At 33.1% G+C, this 13517-nt stretch overlaps 1 protein-coding gene across 4 annotated transcripts; it reads right to left on the bottom strand.

The window, feature by feature from the left end:
* Positions 1 to 1237: 1237 nt before the first annotated feature.
* Positions 1238 to 12606, bottom strand: LOC547983 (phosphatidylinositol 3-kinase). 4 transcript variants are annotated; one of them, NM_001250026.2, is given in 18 exon segments: positions 1238 to 1670; positions 2037 to 2217; positions 2294 to 2441; positions 2545 to 2688; positions 3421 to 3575; positions 6179 to 6316; positions 6490 to 6660; positions 6831 to 7025; positions 7594 to 7715; positions 7803 to 7938; positions 8495 to 8590; positions 9514 to 9661; positions 10453 to 10631; positions 11099 to 11308; positions 11405 to 11557; positions 11785 to 11881; positions 12182 to 12278; positions 12390 to 12568. In NM_001250026.2, coding segments are annotated over 17 exon segments (2445 nt in total). In that variant the 5' UTR covers positions 12508 to 12568; the 3' UTR covers positions 1238 to 1670; positions 2037 to 2079.
* Between the last annotated feature and the right edge of the window lie 911 nt (positions 12607 to 13517).

Raw genomic sequence — 13517 nt, 5'->3', positions numbered from 1 at the left:
GATCTGCGAACAACAAACACACCACAAACAATATCAACACCAGCTTTGTGGAGAAGGAGGAGACCAATGGACGCGCCAAAAATTCCAAATGAACAATGCCTTACAGAGTGTCAATCCGTAGACTATACGAAGAAAAGAGAAATGGAAAGAACGAAGAAGAAATAAAAAAGATAAAATTGAAATTTTTTAAAATATGTTGATGTAGAAGAAATTTTTTGAATATAGGAAAAATAAACCTTTTATTTATTATTTATTTGGACTCTTCTGTTTCATAAGGTTCGCTAATCACGTAATTTTTTTACCTTGTAATTACGTGACTATAAAACAAAAAAATATGGCTGTACTATTGATTATACGAATTCTTTTATTTCTGAATATTAAACTTTAAAAAAAATTTAATAAAAAATATATTTTACTTGTTTTGTACTTTTTTAAAAAGAAAACCTTCTACATTCACGTATATTCTTACTGTCAATATTAATATATATATATATATATATATATATATATATATATATATATATATATATATATATTGGAATTTTAAAGTAGAATATGGTTATTTTTTTTAATAATTTTTTAGTATAATATAAGTTATAATTTTTAAATTTTTTAAATATATAGCAATTTACACAATTTAATTAATAACTCACTGGTTCACCAATAACCTATTAACCTCAAGGGAGACGTTCTTCAGTTTGAGTATGATATTATTTATTTCATTCTTAAATTTCATCCAAACATGACATAAACTTGCATGAAACAAAATCAAGTTTAATGAGTCTCCGATTTTCCGTTTGGGTGGGTCAAACTTCTACCAAACATGAACTCGTCAGGGCAAAGTTAGACTGATGTAATGTTCTAAGTTGTTGCATTTGGCAGCCTCAACGCAGAGGTAAACCTAGAACTATTTTTTTTTTTTTTTTTTATCACAGAATGGCCTTTACAATAGAAACAAGGGTATCAGAATTATTTTATTCCTTTTACTAAAATAACGAAAAGTACCAGCTATTGATTCTTTCAAAGCTTCTAGAGTTTAATGGGCAAAATTTTTTTTTACACTATTTAACTAATTAGAAATAATCTTTTATGACTTTAAAAATAGTTATTATTAAAGTCAACAAACTAAGTATAAATGATAATTTATGAGTAAATGATAATAGAAAAAATCTTAACATTATAAAGGCATATATTATTTTCTCTATAATATACTAGCTATTTGCATTTTAAATTTTAAAATAATAAAAAATTTATTATTAATATAAAAATAAATCAACAGTTCTTACAGATACAGTTTTGATAATTTACCCCAGCAAAGTGGCCAAACATCATAACTAAAAGTTACTTTACATATATATCAAACTACAGATTATAACCAGGCAAGAGTTATTTACAAAAATGAAATAGGATGGTTTCACTTAAACAACCATTAGTTTGTGTATGATACGATTTTTTAAGTTATGCTGCAGTCTTGAAGCAACCGTAACCAGAAGAGCGAAAGAGAACTAATTTATTTACATAGACAATGTCACTAAGTGGCCTTCAGGATAATTAGTTCAGAAATTAGAAGCGCATACAGCTGCAGTGGGATCTGAGTGTGGAGTTCCAAGAGAAGATAAAACCACATACGTTTTAAGCTTCGAAGAAGCCTAAAAAGACAGCATCAGATGCTGGAAACAAGAGAGAGAATGTGAGAAAGAAACCAAAAATAACTTTCATTTCAATTTGTCTATCATGCAGAAGTTTTCAGTAGATAAAATCGTTCTGTTCGACAGAAAATGCTGCAGATTCGGCAAAAGGAATGAAAAATGCAGGTACTATGATGTTCCATTTTTAAGAGCCAAGGGGAGGTGCTTTGGACCGAGTGGTTAGGTTATGATTTAATTTGACAGCTTAAAAGTCGTGCTCACAAAATTGTATTAAAAAAAAAAGAGAAAAGAAATCAAAACTTATAGTCGTATGGTAAAAACTATCTCAGTCAAAATACAAATTGGGTGGTTCTACCTGTTTTTCCTCAAAATAGAATAAGAAATTACCTGGTTAATTACTTGGTGTAATAACACCCAATAAATATTGGGGTTACCGCCAATATTGAGCCCAACGATGGATAGTCTCAACCATCTGAGGGAATAATGCACTCACACTCTCATTGATAAGATCCTGGAAGAAATGTATACTGGCTTCATCATCCAAGTCCAACCGAAACTTTTCCTGAAGCTGCACAGCGAAAATGTCCTGGTATAAGAACAAATGAACATTTTTCACCTATTTATTGAAACACAAGGGAGCTTACCTTAAGAATCCCCTTTTCAGGATCAGAAGCTATATCAGGAATATTGGAACCCGCCATTAGGTAAAATAGATTCAAAATTAGGTTACTGGATTTGCGAAGAATGTTGTATGCTTCACAACAATAGGACTTGAACCTTGTATAATATTGGCTGCATGGGGAACAAAGAAACAAATCACTATTTCACAATTTAAGCTACAGATCACATAACCACAGTCTTGAATCTAAAGTGAATCATCTAATGAGAACTGTACCTTTCAGCTCCACCCATAGCCTCAACCATTTCCTTGCAAAGCTTCATTGGTGGTGGAAATGGCTTAGGATCTCGGCCAAGAATAAAACCAAAATCAACATGGAAAAGACCTCCATCATTTCTAAGGAGGAGATTGTCTAAATGCCTGCCAAAGAAAACAAAATCACTCCAAATATGGACAAAATATAAATTCAATGAAATTATTTTTGTAAAATTGACTTTGGTTAAAATTGGTTGAGTGAAGTAATTTATGTTTAAATGTTTTTATTCTAAAATTAGTAGTAAAATTTAATATAATTATTTTTTATCAAAACACAAACTATCTATAGTTTTTTTAACATGGAACCAAACATGCAAATATTAATCTAAAATCACGTTAGTTTGTATTTCAACATAATCCAACATGTGAGTTATATGTTTAGTTCCATGTCTGTAAGTTATATGCAGTATAAATTCAAATTTTCAAGACAGTTAAGTTACACAATGTCAGCAAGACAGCAACACTTGATAACAAAATATTAAGATTTTTGGTTAGAAATTGGTTGAGAGCCTGCTTCATTTATTTTCAACCTCCTTTCTTCCTGCTTTTAGCCTTCATATTCTTTAATTGATGGAATGAGTGGGGAGTTGTTCAATAGAAACCTAGGTTGTCAATAGCGCACTATAATGGCAGATCAGCCAGTGGCCACTGTTTAAACACTAGCATTATGGTTTAAAACCTCTGCCTCCTTCGTGCAACCCAGTATCCTGACCTGCACTTTCCGGCAACTGGCCAATACCTGTATTTTCTGGCCAGCATGTAGCAGTTTCTGGTGAACCCAGTCTCAGTTATTTATTAGATATAAAATGACATGTAATGAATAAAATCAACAATCACCTGTCTCCGATACCAAGTATATATGTTATAACAGAGTATCCAGCACAGCTTTTTATAAATGTTTCAAGGCAGGTGGCTGTAATTCCAAAAGGCCCATGGTCATCAGGATGAAACTTTTGCAAATAGCTTATGATGCTACGATTCTCTGACAAAATCTAGACATGAAAAATTATATATAAGTCTTTTTTGTTGGTGAAAAGATTATATATTAGTCTACCAATTGCAAGATTGTGTATCCTACAATACAACCAACATGATCGTTTACTAATGTCAAAAAATAAGTATACAACTTTTATACGCAATTCATAAATTTCTATAGCAAATATCAAAGGAACCACATAAAGCAATTAGCAACCTGACAGGCATTACAATTCCTACTGTGAACAATTTTGTAAAACACTATCTGAATTCTGAAGAAATAAAATAAAAAAACCTTTCACAAAAATATTAGCAACTAAACATAAACTTACTTGGACAAAAATTGTGCTTATACATAAATAAGTGCACATGCTAAAACAAAGCTACAAAATTCCAGATATTTTTAATATTTTCTACTATGTCATGATGCTTACAGATAATGAATCATTTTTAACTCCTTCAACTGATAATACCAAATTATTCACAATGTAAAAGCAGTTATGAAAGTAAAGACAAAATCCATAAAACTTAGACCAAAGCATTAGATTAACAATGCCTTTGTCAGTTAACAAAGGTAAATATGTTACAACATCGTATTGAAAAAATCATGATGGGTCAAAATTAAAGTCTTACTATATATCAATGTAGAAGAAACCTTCAGTCATATGAGAGATTTAATAAGGAATCTTTACTAGCTCATTTTGAACCCCAATCAACCAAAGCTGCTCTTGCTGATCCTTCTTGGTACACAGCTATGGAATCAGAATATGATGCTTTAATAAGGAATGGTACTTGGAGTTTGGTTGATCTCCCTCCTACTAAAACAGCAATTGGGTGTAAGTGGGTGTTTAGAGTAAAGGAAAATCCAGATGGCTCAGTCAACAAGTATAAAGCTAGGCTTGCTGCTAAGGGTTTTCACCAACAGTTGGGATTTGATTATTAGGAGACCTTTCCTCCTGTAATCAAACCTGTGACTGTTAGGTTGATTCTTTCTCTAGCTATTTCTCACAACTGTCCCCTTCAACAGCTTGATGTCAACATTGCTTTTCTTAATGGCATTCTTGAGGAAGAGGTTTACATGACTAAACCTCCTGGATTTGTCTCTTCCAATAAGACTCGAGTATGCAGACTACATAAAGCTATTTATGACCTAAAGCAGGCTCCTAGAGCCTGGTTTGACAAACTAAAAGCTACTCTTCTCAGCTTCAAGCTTTCTTCAAGCAAATGTGATCCTTCTCTCTTTGTTTTTTCTGAGAATCAGTCTGTTGTCTACATCTTAGTTTATGTAGATGATATCATTATCACGGTAACAACACTTTGATTCATTCTCTTGTTTCAAAACTGAATTCTGTTTTCTCCCTCAAAGATCTTGGTGACTTGGACTACCTTTTGGGTATTGAAGTTCAAAGACAGAATGATGGTTCTCTCATTTTAACTCAATCAAAGTAATATCAGGGATCTCTTGGCCAAGACTAAAATGGATGAATCAAATCCTATCTCTTCTCCTATGGTTGGGGGTTGTAAATTGACCAAGTTTGGTTCTGAAGACTTTCCTGATCCTACCTTACATAGGTCCATATTTGGTGCTTTGCAGTATGCTACTATTACAAGACCAGAGATTAGTTTCTCTGTCAACAAGGTTTGTCAGTTCATGTCTGAACCTTCTGAGCAACACTGGTTGGCTGCGAAAAGGATTCTAAGGTATCTCATCAGTACTGTTTCTTGGGGTCTACACTTTCAGTCTGCTTCTCTTAGGCATCCCTTTCCTCTTCATGCCTATTATGATGCAGATTGGGTCTCTGATCCTGATGATAGGAGGTCTACTTCTGGAGCTGCTATTTTTCTTGGACCTGAACTCATCTCTTGGTGGTCTAAGAAGCAATCAGTTGTTGCAAGGTCTAGTACTGAGGCAGAATATAGAAGCATGGCTCTTATTGCAGCAGAAGTTACTTGCATTCAATCTCTTCTTTCTGAACTCCAAGTAGCTTACACTACTCCTATTATTCTGTGTGACAACACCAGCACTGTTTCATTAGCTCATAATCCTGTCCTTCACTCAAGAGCCAAGCATATGGAGCTGGATCTATTTTTTGTCAGAGAGAAAGTTCTCACCAAACAACTCAATGTTGTTCATGTTCCTGCCATGGATCAACTGGCTGATATTCTGACCAAGGCTCTATCTCCTTCATTTCTTTCATTCAGGTCCAACCCAAGCTCAGAGTAGTTGAAAGACATTCTTCCAACCCCTCATGAGCTTGTGGGGGAGTATAAGAGAGAATACATTACTCGCAGTGTTTCTTTTTGTTTCTGTCAGTTAACTGATATTCTAACTACTGTAGTTAGTAGTTAGCTGTTATCAGTTGTTGATAATTTAGTCAGTTAGTGCCTAACAGCTTTGTAACAGCTGTCAACTAGCTTAGGTTGGTTGACAGTTAGGTTAGTTGGCAGTTATCCAACTATATACTCATCTTTGTAATCAGTTACAGTTGGGTTGAATAATATTGATTTTCTCAATCTCCTCTTCTCTCCCTAATTCTCTCAACTCTTTTAAGTCACAAAAAGAAGCAGTGACTACGTGCTAATACAAGAAACAACTTTTAAAAAAAGTATATCACCATACCTGTGCCAATGAGCGAGATGGAATAAATTCCAACATGCCTTCATCTTGTCCAGTTGCTAGCACCTTGTATGGTGTTAGGTGCAGATCAAGATTTTCCAACTTAAGCAATCGATCCATTAGTGATACCATTTGAACAACCTACATAAAGCCAACATTTATGTAATTCAACTCACGTCTTCTAAATATCCATCATGAGTGCGTGTGTGAGCACATGGACAGGCACGTGGTTTTTGGTGCATCAATCCACACATGTACACAGGTATTCATTTGCATGCATAACAGGGTGACAGAAGAAGGATTGGTAGGAATACCAACTGGTCCTGCCGAAGATCGTCACCCTTTTTAAATATGATTTTGCATGTTCCACCATTTGCTGTTCTAAAAGAAAGGCGCAAAGGATGCAATGCACTTTTAAATATTGATGACTCTGAAGGTACAATTCCAGCAATGAGGACACCTGGTGCCAAAGGTGATCGTATTGGCTACAAGTGAAATAAAGCAACAATAAACATACAGTTGAAGAACCTTCTAAGAATTTGCTAGATATAATTATTGGAAATAAATAGTTTCTTCAAGATGCATCATTAACTAAAAGGGTAAAGTAAAAGATGAAAATAATAAACTACGATACAGCTTCATGTGAGATATTTACCTCATCAAAATAGGTAAGTTCACTAAGAAGACCAGAAAGTAGTTGTCTCAGCTTTTCAATCTTCTTCTGTGTATTACCACGAACATTCCTTACTTCTCTAGTGATTGAACACAACTGAGCAGTCAATTCTGTCTGGCGTACCAAACTCTGCCACTGTTTAAACCCATCTTCCTCTCCATTAACACCAGCTGCTATCTGAGACAATGGGGCATAATTGTCAAGTTCCGGAAGTAATTAATCCAACTAGCTTTCTAGTTTCTATCACATTAAATTTATTAATGAACTTAATATGTTGCAGACTTGCATCAGTTAGATTCCTTTATCAAAAAATTGTTGCATGATATAGAATAAAAAAAATTATGCCACACAAATGAAATCATTATACATAATTACATAAGCCAGGTTACACCTGCAATTTTTTTATTCAAGAATAAAATTATTACATTGTCTAATAATTATAGATCTGTTAGGCTTCTTCAAGGTGTACATTATGGAAACAAAAATTATTAAAGAAATCAACTTACTCATAGAAGAAGACAAATTTCAAATATGGAAAGAATTTATAATGTAGGAGTACAGTTACGAACCATGCAGAAATGGATTAGGTTTAGGCCAAATAAAGAAAACATAAAGCAATGTACAACATCTCGAAAAACTATTTTTCAAATGTAAAAAGGAGACAATTATTTATCACATTAATAAGCATCGCAGAAGCAAAACTTACTGAGCAAATGTTCAGGTATTAAGAAATATAAGTTCAAACCTTCATCATATTCTCCTCCAGAATCTCATAAGTGCAGTAAAATCGTTTGGCATATGCAGGATCATAAAGTTCAACAGCCACATACCAGCGAAGAAAGCTTGCCAATTCAATATTGCGTAATGCTGTCAAAATTTAGGTTACTTTCAGCAAAAAGCCAAATATAACTAGAAACAGCACCTGAAATAGCTCTTAAACTCTCATGCATGTACCACGCTGGACAAGGAAATGAGAAAGGCGAGATTTGTCAGAACGCTCAAACCGAAGAGCTTGAACCAATTGAAGCAAATAACACTGAAGTTCTTCATCATCAGCTCTTTCAAGAACACTAACTGCATAAGCACGGACCTGGAATGAAGCAGTTGAGAAACGGCCTCGTATAGTAAATAGTTCTCTATAGGTGTATAAATTTCTCCTATTGAGTAAAAAAAATAATTGAGATATTAAGTGATACATCTATAACAACAGAGTAAGGCTGGGAGTGCAATGGCATTTTGCTCCTACACTTGCTACAGATTTTGGGCTGATTTACTATATTCATTTGTTCTTCATTAAATCCAGTTCTGTCTGTTGTGGAAGATATATTATTCTCTCCCCTAGTTGCTAGTGGTAATTTTCCACTTCTCTATCTGATAAATTTTCCTTTTACTATTTCTTTTTCAAACTAACAAGCAATATGTAGGAAAACTAGAGGGATACTTTCTTAGTTCTTACTAGTATGTGTGTTGACAGTAAGAGTATTACTCGTGTGATTAACGTGTCGAGGTCATTACGAATATGATTAATGCGTAGAGAGTTCTCCGCACTATATTGCACTACATTGTACTGCAAACCTAATTCATATAAACCCAAAGACCTACACCAATATTGGGTAGAATTTTCACTAATATCTCTGTAAAATTACCTCTTCACTTTCAAAAACAGGCGACAAAAGTTCCAGTGCATCACAAACATCAATCATTTCCCACTTGCCCATCAACTCTAATGCTTGTTTTGCTTCCTGGATAAAAACAGCATTGGACAATGATAATTTTTACCCGTGTTTTTTTAGCAATAAGAATTCAAGAGAAAAAAAATAGAGATAAGATAATTATTCAAGAAACAAAAAATCAAATATCAATTAACAAAAAAACTAAAGCAAAGCTTTTTTTTCCCATATCCAACTAGTGGGGTTCTGCTACTGAAAGAAATGGCACCATTGTGTTCCATCAAAAGCCACTACAGAGGCCATTTAAACCAAATTCCTTTTTAATGGTTTCACTTAAGGTCATTCTTGATCTATGCTTTATTATACCCAACATTAGATAACTAGGGCTCAATTACATGTTCAGTGAATAGGGGAGAAAAAGTTTACATATTTGAATAGAGTTAGAGACAATGACATGAGACCCCAAAAGTCTGCTGCACAACGCATTAAATTCATTAACGTGTATTAACAGAGTTCTAAAGATGAAGATATTTTGAAAAAAATGAAAGATTTTAGAAATGAGTATTAACTAGAGTAAACTACCCAAGAGTGCAGTTGAATAACTGCTACTCTCTTACAATATTCTAATATATATATATATATATATATATATATATATATATATTCCCAACTTCACCTGTAGAACAGAATTTCACACTAGATACCCTTTTGGAAATAAATTTGACTCTAAAGGAAAGATGCACTAAGATTTCCAATTGATTACAAAAAAAAAAAAAAAAATCAGCCAATACACAATCAATTTCACTAAATATAAAATTCTTCAATTTTATTTTTCCCCCCAGGAATGAATTGATGCAGTATGGAGAAAGCCACAATTAAGGTTTTGGTTGTCATGACTCATGAGAAGACCTCCTTACATTTAAGTACCAGACCTATAGCATACCTGAAATCATATATAATATCCATTACTAGTTTCCAAGATAATAAAGGCCAACCTGGACATCACTCCATTCAACACAACGCAGGAACTTTGTAAGAGCCCTCTTTTCAGACATCAAAGAGAATCGAAATTTCCACAAGAGCTGCCTCTCATCTCCACTCAAAGTCCTTGTCGGTGGATATTTTAGTATTCGCTGAATGGACCTTGACATAAAGGAGCAAATAAAACAGTTAAAGTGTTAAACAATCATTTATATCTTAAAAAAGATAAAGAAGCACAATATTATTATTGTTATTATTATTATAGAGGGAAGAGACATTGTTCATAACAGAACCAAAGAGAAAACCAACTAGAAAAAAGAAAAGAAAAAGTTTTATGCCAAAAGAGCTACTAGTAACACTTGATAAAATTTTGCAGCTAATATAAATAACAATGCAATCCAAAAATTTCTTCAACTGATATTTTGATGGTTTATTTGCTTTCGTTTATCTCACAGAAAATGGTCTAAATCACTTCAAAAAGTAAGGACAACATGGTCCTAGAAGTAAATACCTTATTTCAATTATTTCACATTAATAACTTTTCCTTCACAAAATCATTTAGTTTAGAACCACCTGCCATTAAAATGTGGCTATCTAAGAAGAATGATCATTGACACTGACATTGATACACTTTGATACGTGCACATGTATTTTGAAGTGTTGCATCAACTCTGATATGAAAATGTCCCCTTTCTTTAATTCAGCAATATATATATATATATATATATATATATATATATATATATATATATATCCCCTTTCTTTAAAGTGTACACTCTTCATTGGTGGAAATGAAACTTCATTAACATGTTAATTGCGTTCGCTTCTCCATTGACTATATATGTCACAGAGCAAATTAACCATTTCAAGTACTGAAGAGGTAAATCATTCCTATTAATCTGATCATAGATATAGCAAGGAAATTATCTTTAGACACAAAAGCTTAAGCTTACTTTCTCTCATTTGAGCTTGGCTTCAGATCTCTGTCTATGACACCACGGGTCAAACTCCTGGCCAGCTTTAACTGTTTGTGCTCAGAGGGATTTATCTTTCCCACTTCTGGATCCCAGACAACAACAATATCATTGGTGGAGGCTATAGGTGATGGAAACAAGAAATTTGCACCTGATTCCTACATTTTCTAACAAATATGAGTTAATGCACATGTAGGATCTGTATCAGCATTTATTATATTATTAAAAAAGAAAAAAAAAACTGCATCAATAACTTCAGGGGTTGCTTCGTAAAGGTAAACTGGCAACTTCACACCAGTATGCAGGGTAAGTTAACTCAATAACTTATATGGTATATGCATGAAATGTTAATAGTCTTAGAAATGTAGGATGCTTGCAAACCTGAGAGGCCAAGATTACATTCTAGGAATCCCATGTACATTTGAATTTACTTAGTTGTTAAACTTAACATGATGATCGGAAATACAAAAGCATTTGATGCAGGAATATATCACATACTGGGAGGGGGAAACCAGTACATCATTTTAACATTTTAAAGAATATTTGTTATTTGACTAAATATCCCCCCAGGCATTGTTGTGAGATTAATCCTTTGGGCAATGTCACAACTAGGAGGCAAGAATACCTGAAAAACAACTCGATGCTCAAAACTACAGAAGTCCACAACCAGGTACAAATGAGAACTTCCATTTTTCAAGCTTTCGCGTTCCTTGATTCTCTCCATAGTTTTAAATGTCAGGCGATCCAGCCAGTCCACCCGTTGAATTTGACCTCGTTCATACTTATTCACAAGCTTTTCTAATCGCTCCAATTCCCCACGTTCATGCCTAGGGACCTAATGAGGACAATTCAAAGTATGCTTATTAGGACTGAAAAAATTCATAAAATTGAACAAAAAATGGAACCTAAGTTCACTTAAAATTTTAATTACCTTTCCAGGTGTACTAGTAGGGAATGTTCCATCTGCCTCTTTTCCTGCCCAAAGCCTAAGCTTTTGCTTCCCAGTTTTGAGCTGCTTTTTGTTGTTGAAGAGAAGAATTGTGGCTCCTCCAATTAATCCTTCACCATGCGAAAGATCCCAAACCTATTTACACAACAATATTACCAAAATATAAAAACTCACTTCACAAATTTTTAAGTAAATTTTGTAGAAGGCTAGAAGCTAATAAAATTTACACAATTCTATTTTATGCAAGGCAAAACATAACCAGATTGCAATTCTTGCTACAATAGATGGACACAGAACGAGTCTTGTGCCATCACTATTTGAAGAACGTATAAATAAGCTTGTAAGCTAAAGTTGCAACTTACAGTGAACGTGAGTTGTGACTGGGCAGTTAAGTCTCGATATTTAGTTGTCAAAGTGATGAGCTCATTCCAACAATATGATGGTCCTGAGGACTCCAACCTTCACCATCAAAATCCATAAATACAATAAAATGTCAGTGTAATATTATTATGGCATAGCTGATTGAGTAACAAATATGAGGTATCAAGAGAAAACATCCGAAAATTAATTTTAAAAAAGCAAAAGAAAGTAGTTATAAAAGAGAAAAATCAGCAAAAGAAATCTCAAGCCATGATAATTATTTTATTCAGTAATCAGTACATCAGTTGAAACTAGCAAGGTAAATTTTATACTAAAAAGTCGAGTCATGTGAGAAGTATATACTGCAAAATAGCTCAATTAAATTAAAAATAAAATAACCTTGTTCTCATTGGAAGGCCAAACGGTGCACCATCAATGTACAAAGCACACTCCACAAACAACTCTTTTGTTCTATTCTCTGTGGGGGCATTAGTTTCTGTAAGGAAATAGTAACTGAAATTATGAATTGCGCAATCATCCAGTTTAATTAATTGGTGAATTGGATCTTAAAAAGAATGAGCATTTTAGAAAAGAGGGGGAAACAAACCTAAATCGGGTGATTTGGGATTCGGAAGGGGCAAATTGCCTTCAAGGCGCTCGACGCGGAAGGTGACAGGAACACTGATATCGCAGGACAAGAAGAAGCGAAACTCGTTACCGGTCATGGGAACTTGCTTGTGATGAATTGATCGTCTTTGTCTCTAGGCGCTAATAATATTCTCTCTGCTCACACGACACCTTCTTTCGCTTATTTATGTTATTCGATGATAAATTACCATTTAGTAAAATTACAAATTTATTCTTCCTAATTTTTTTAAAAAATTCGTTTTTCTTTTTATAATTTAATTCTAGTTTCTCAACTTTTTGAAATTCCCTTATTTTAATCTTCAATTTCAAAATTAGACATTTAACTTTTTCTCAGGTTGATTACGCATGTGTCTTGTTTATGTTAAACGTGTGTTATACTTGTATGGAACGGTTAATTCCATGCACCTAATTAACATTGAATGAAATCGCGATAAAGTGATCAACCTCCAATCAAAGCTTAACATATATGACAATCAAGATAAGTAATTAATATCAAAATTAGAGACTGAAATAAGAAGATTACAACATGTCAAACTAAATTCATGAATTAAATTATAAGAGAATCAAAATTGAATTGTTAGACAAATAGGGGACCAAATTTATAATTTTGCTCTTAAATTACTTTAAAATAATTATTTTTAAAATTAAAAAATTAATGACTTTAAAATAATTATTTTTAAAATCAATAAATAAATAAAGAAGATTGCATTACAACTTTTTACAAATGTTACATCACCTCTTTTCTATATATTTAATGTAGTTAAATTGAATGTTTATTATTTTGAAGCCCAACTGAAAACTGTCCACCATAACATAATAAATTTGGATATAAAATCATTCCAAAACAAGTTTTTAAATAATATAAATACATTTAACTTTAAAAAATTATAGATACATTTAAGTTTAAATGTCTTTTAGAATAATGTGTTTACCAATGTTTTAGAATCAAATCTTTGTATATGTAAACAAAATGGTTGGAATAAAATTCTTCTAGGTGGGAAAATACGACTGTAGAAAGAAAGAAAAAAAGCCAAACAAACCATCAAAATACTCGTATATATTTAACTCGCCAAGAACGGCTATTATT

This window comes from Glycine max, chromosome 4, assembly GCF_000004515.6.
Source record: "Glycine max cultivar Williams 82 chromosome 4, Glycine_max_v4.0, whole genome shotgun sequence".
In the NCBI taxonomy this organism is placed as follows: Eukaryota; Viridiplantae; Streptophyta; class Magnoliopsida; order Fabales; family Fabaceae; genus Glycine; species Glycine max.
The sequence above is the reverse complement of the archived record's forward strand: the minus strand, read 5'-3'. Positions and strand labels throughout refer to the sequence as shown.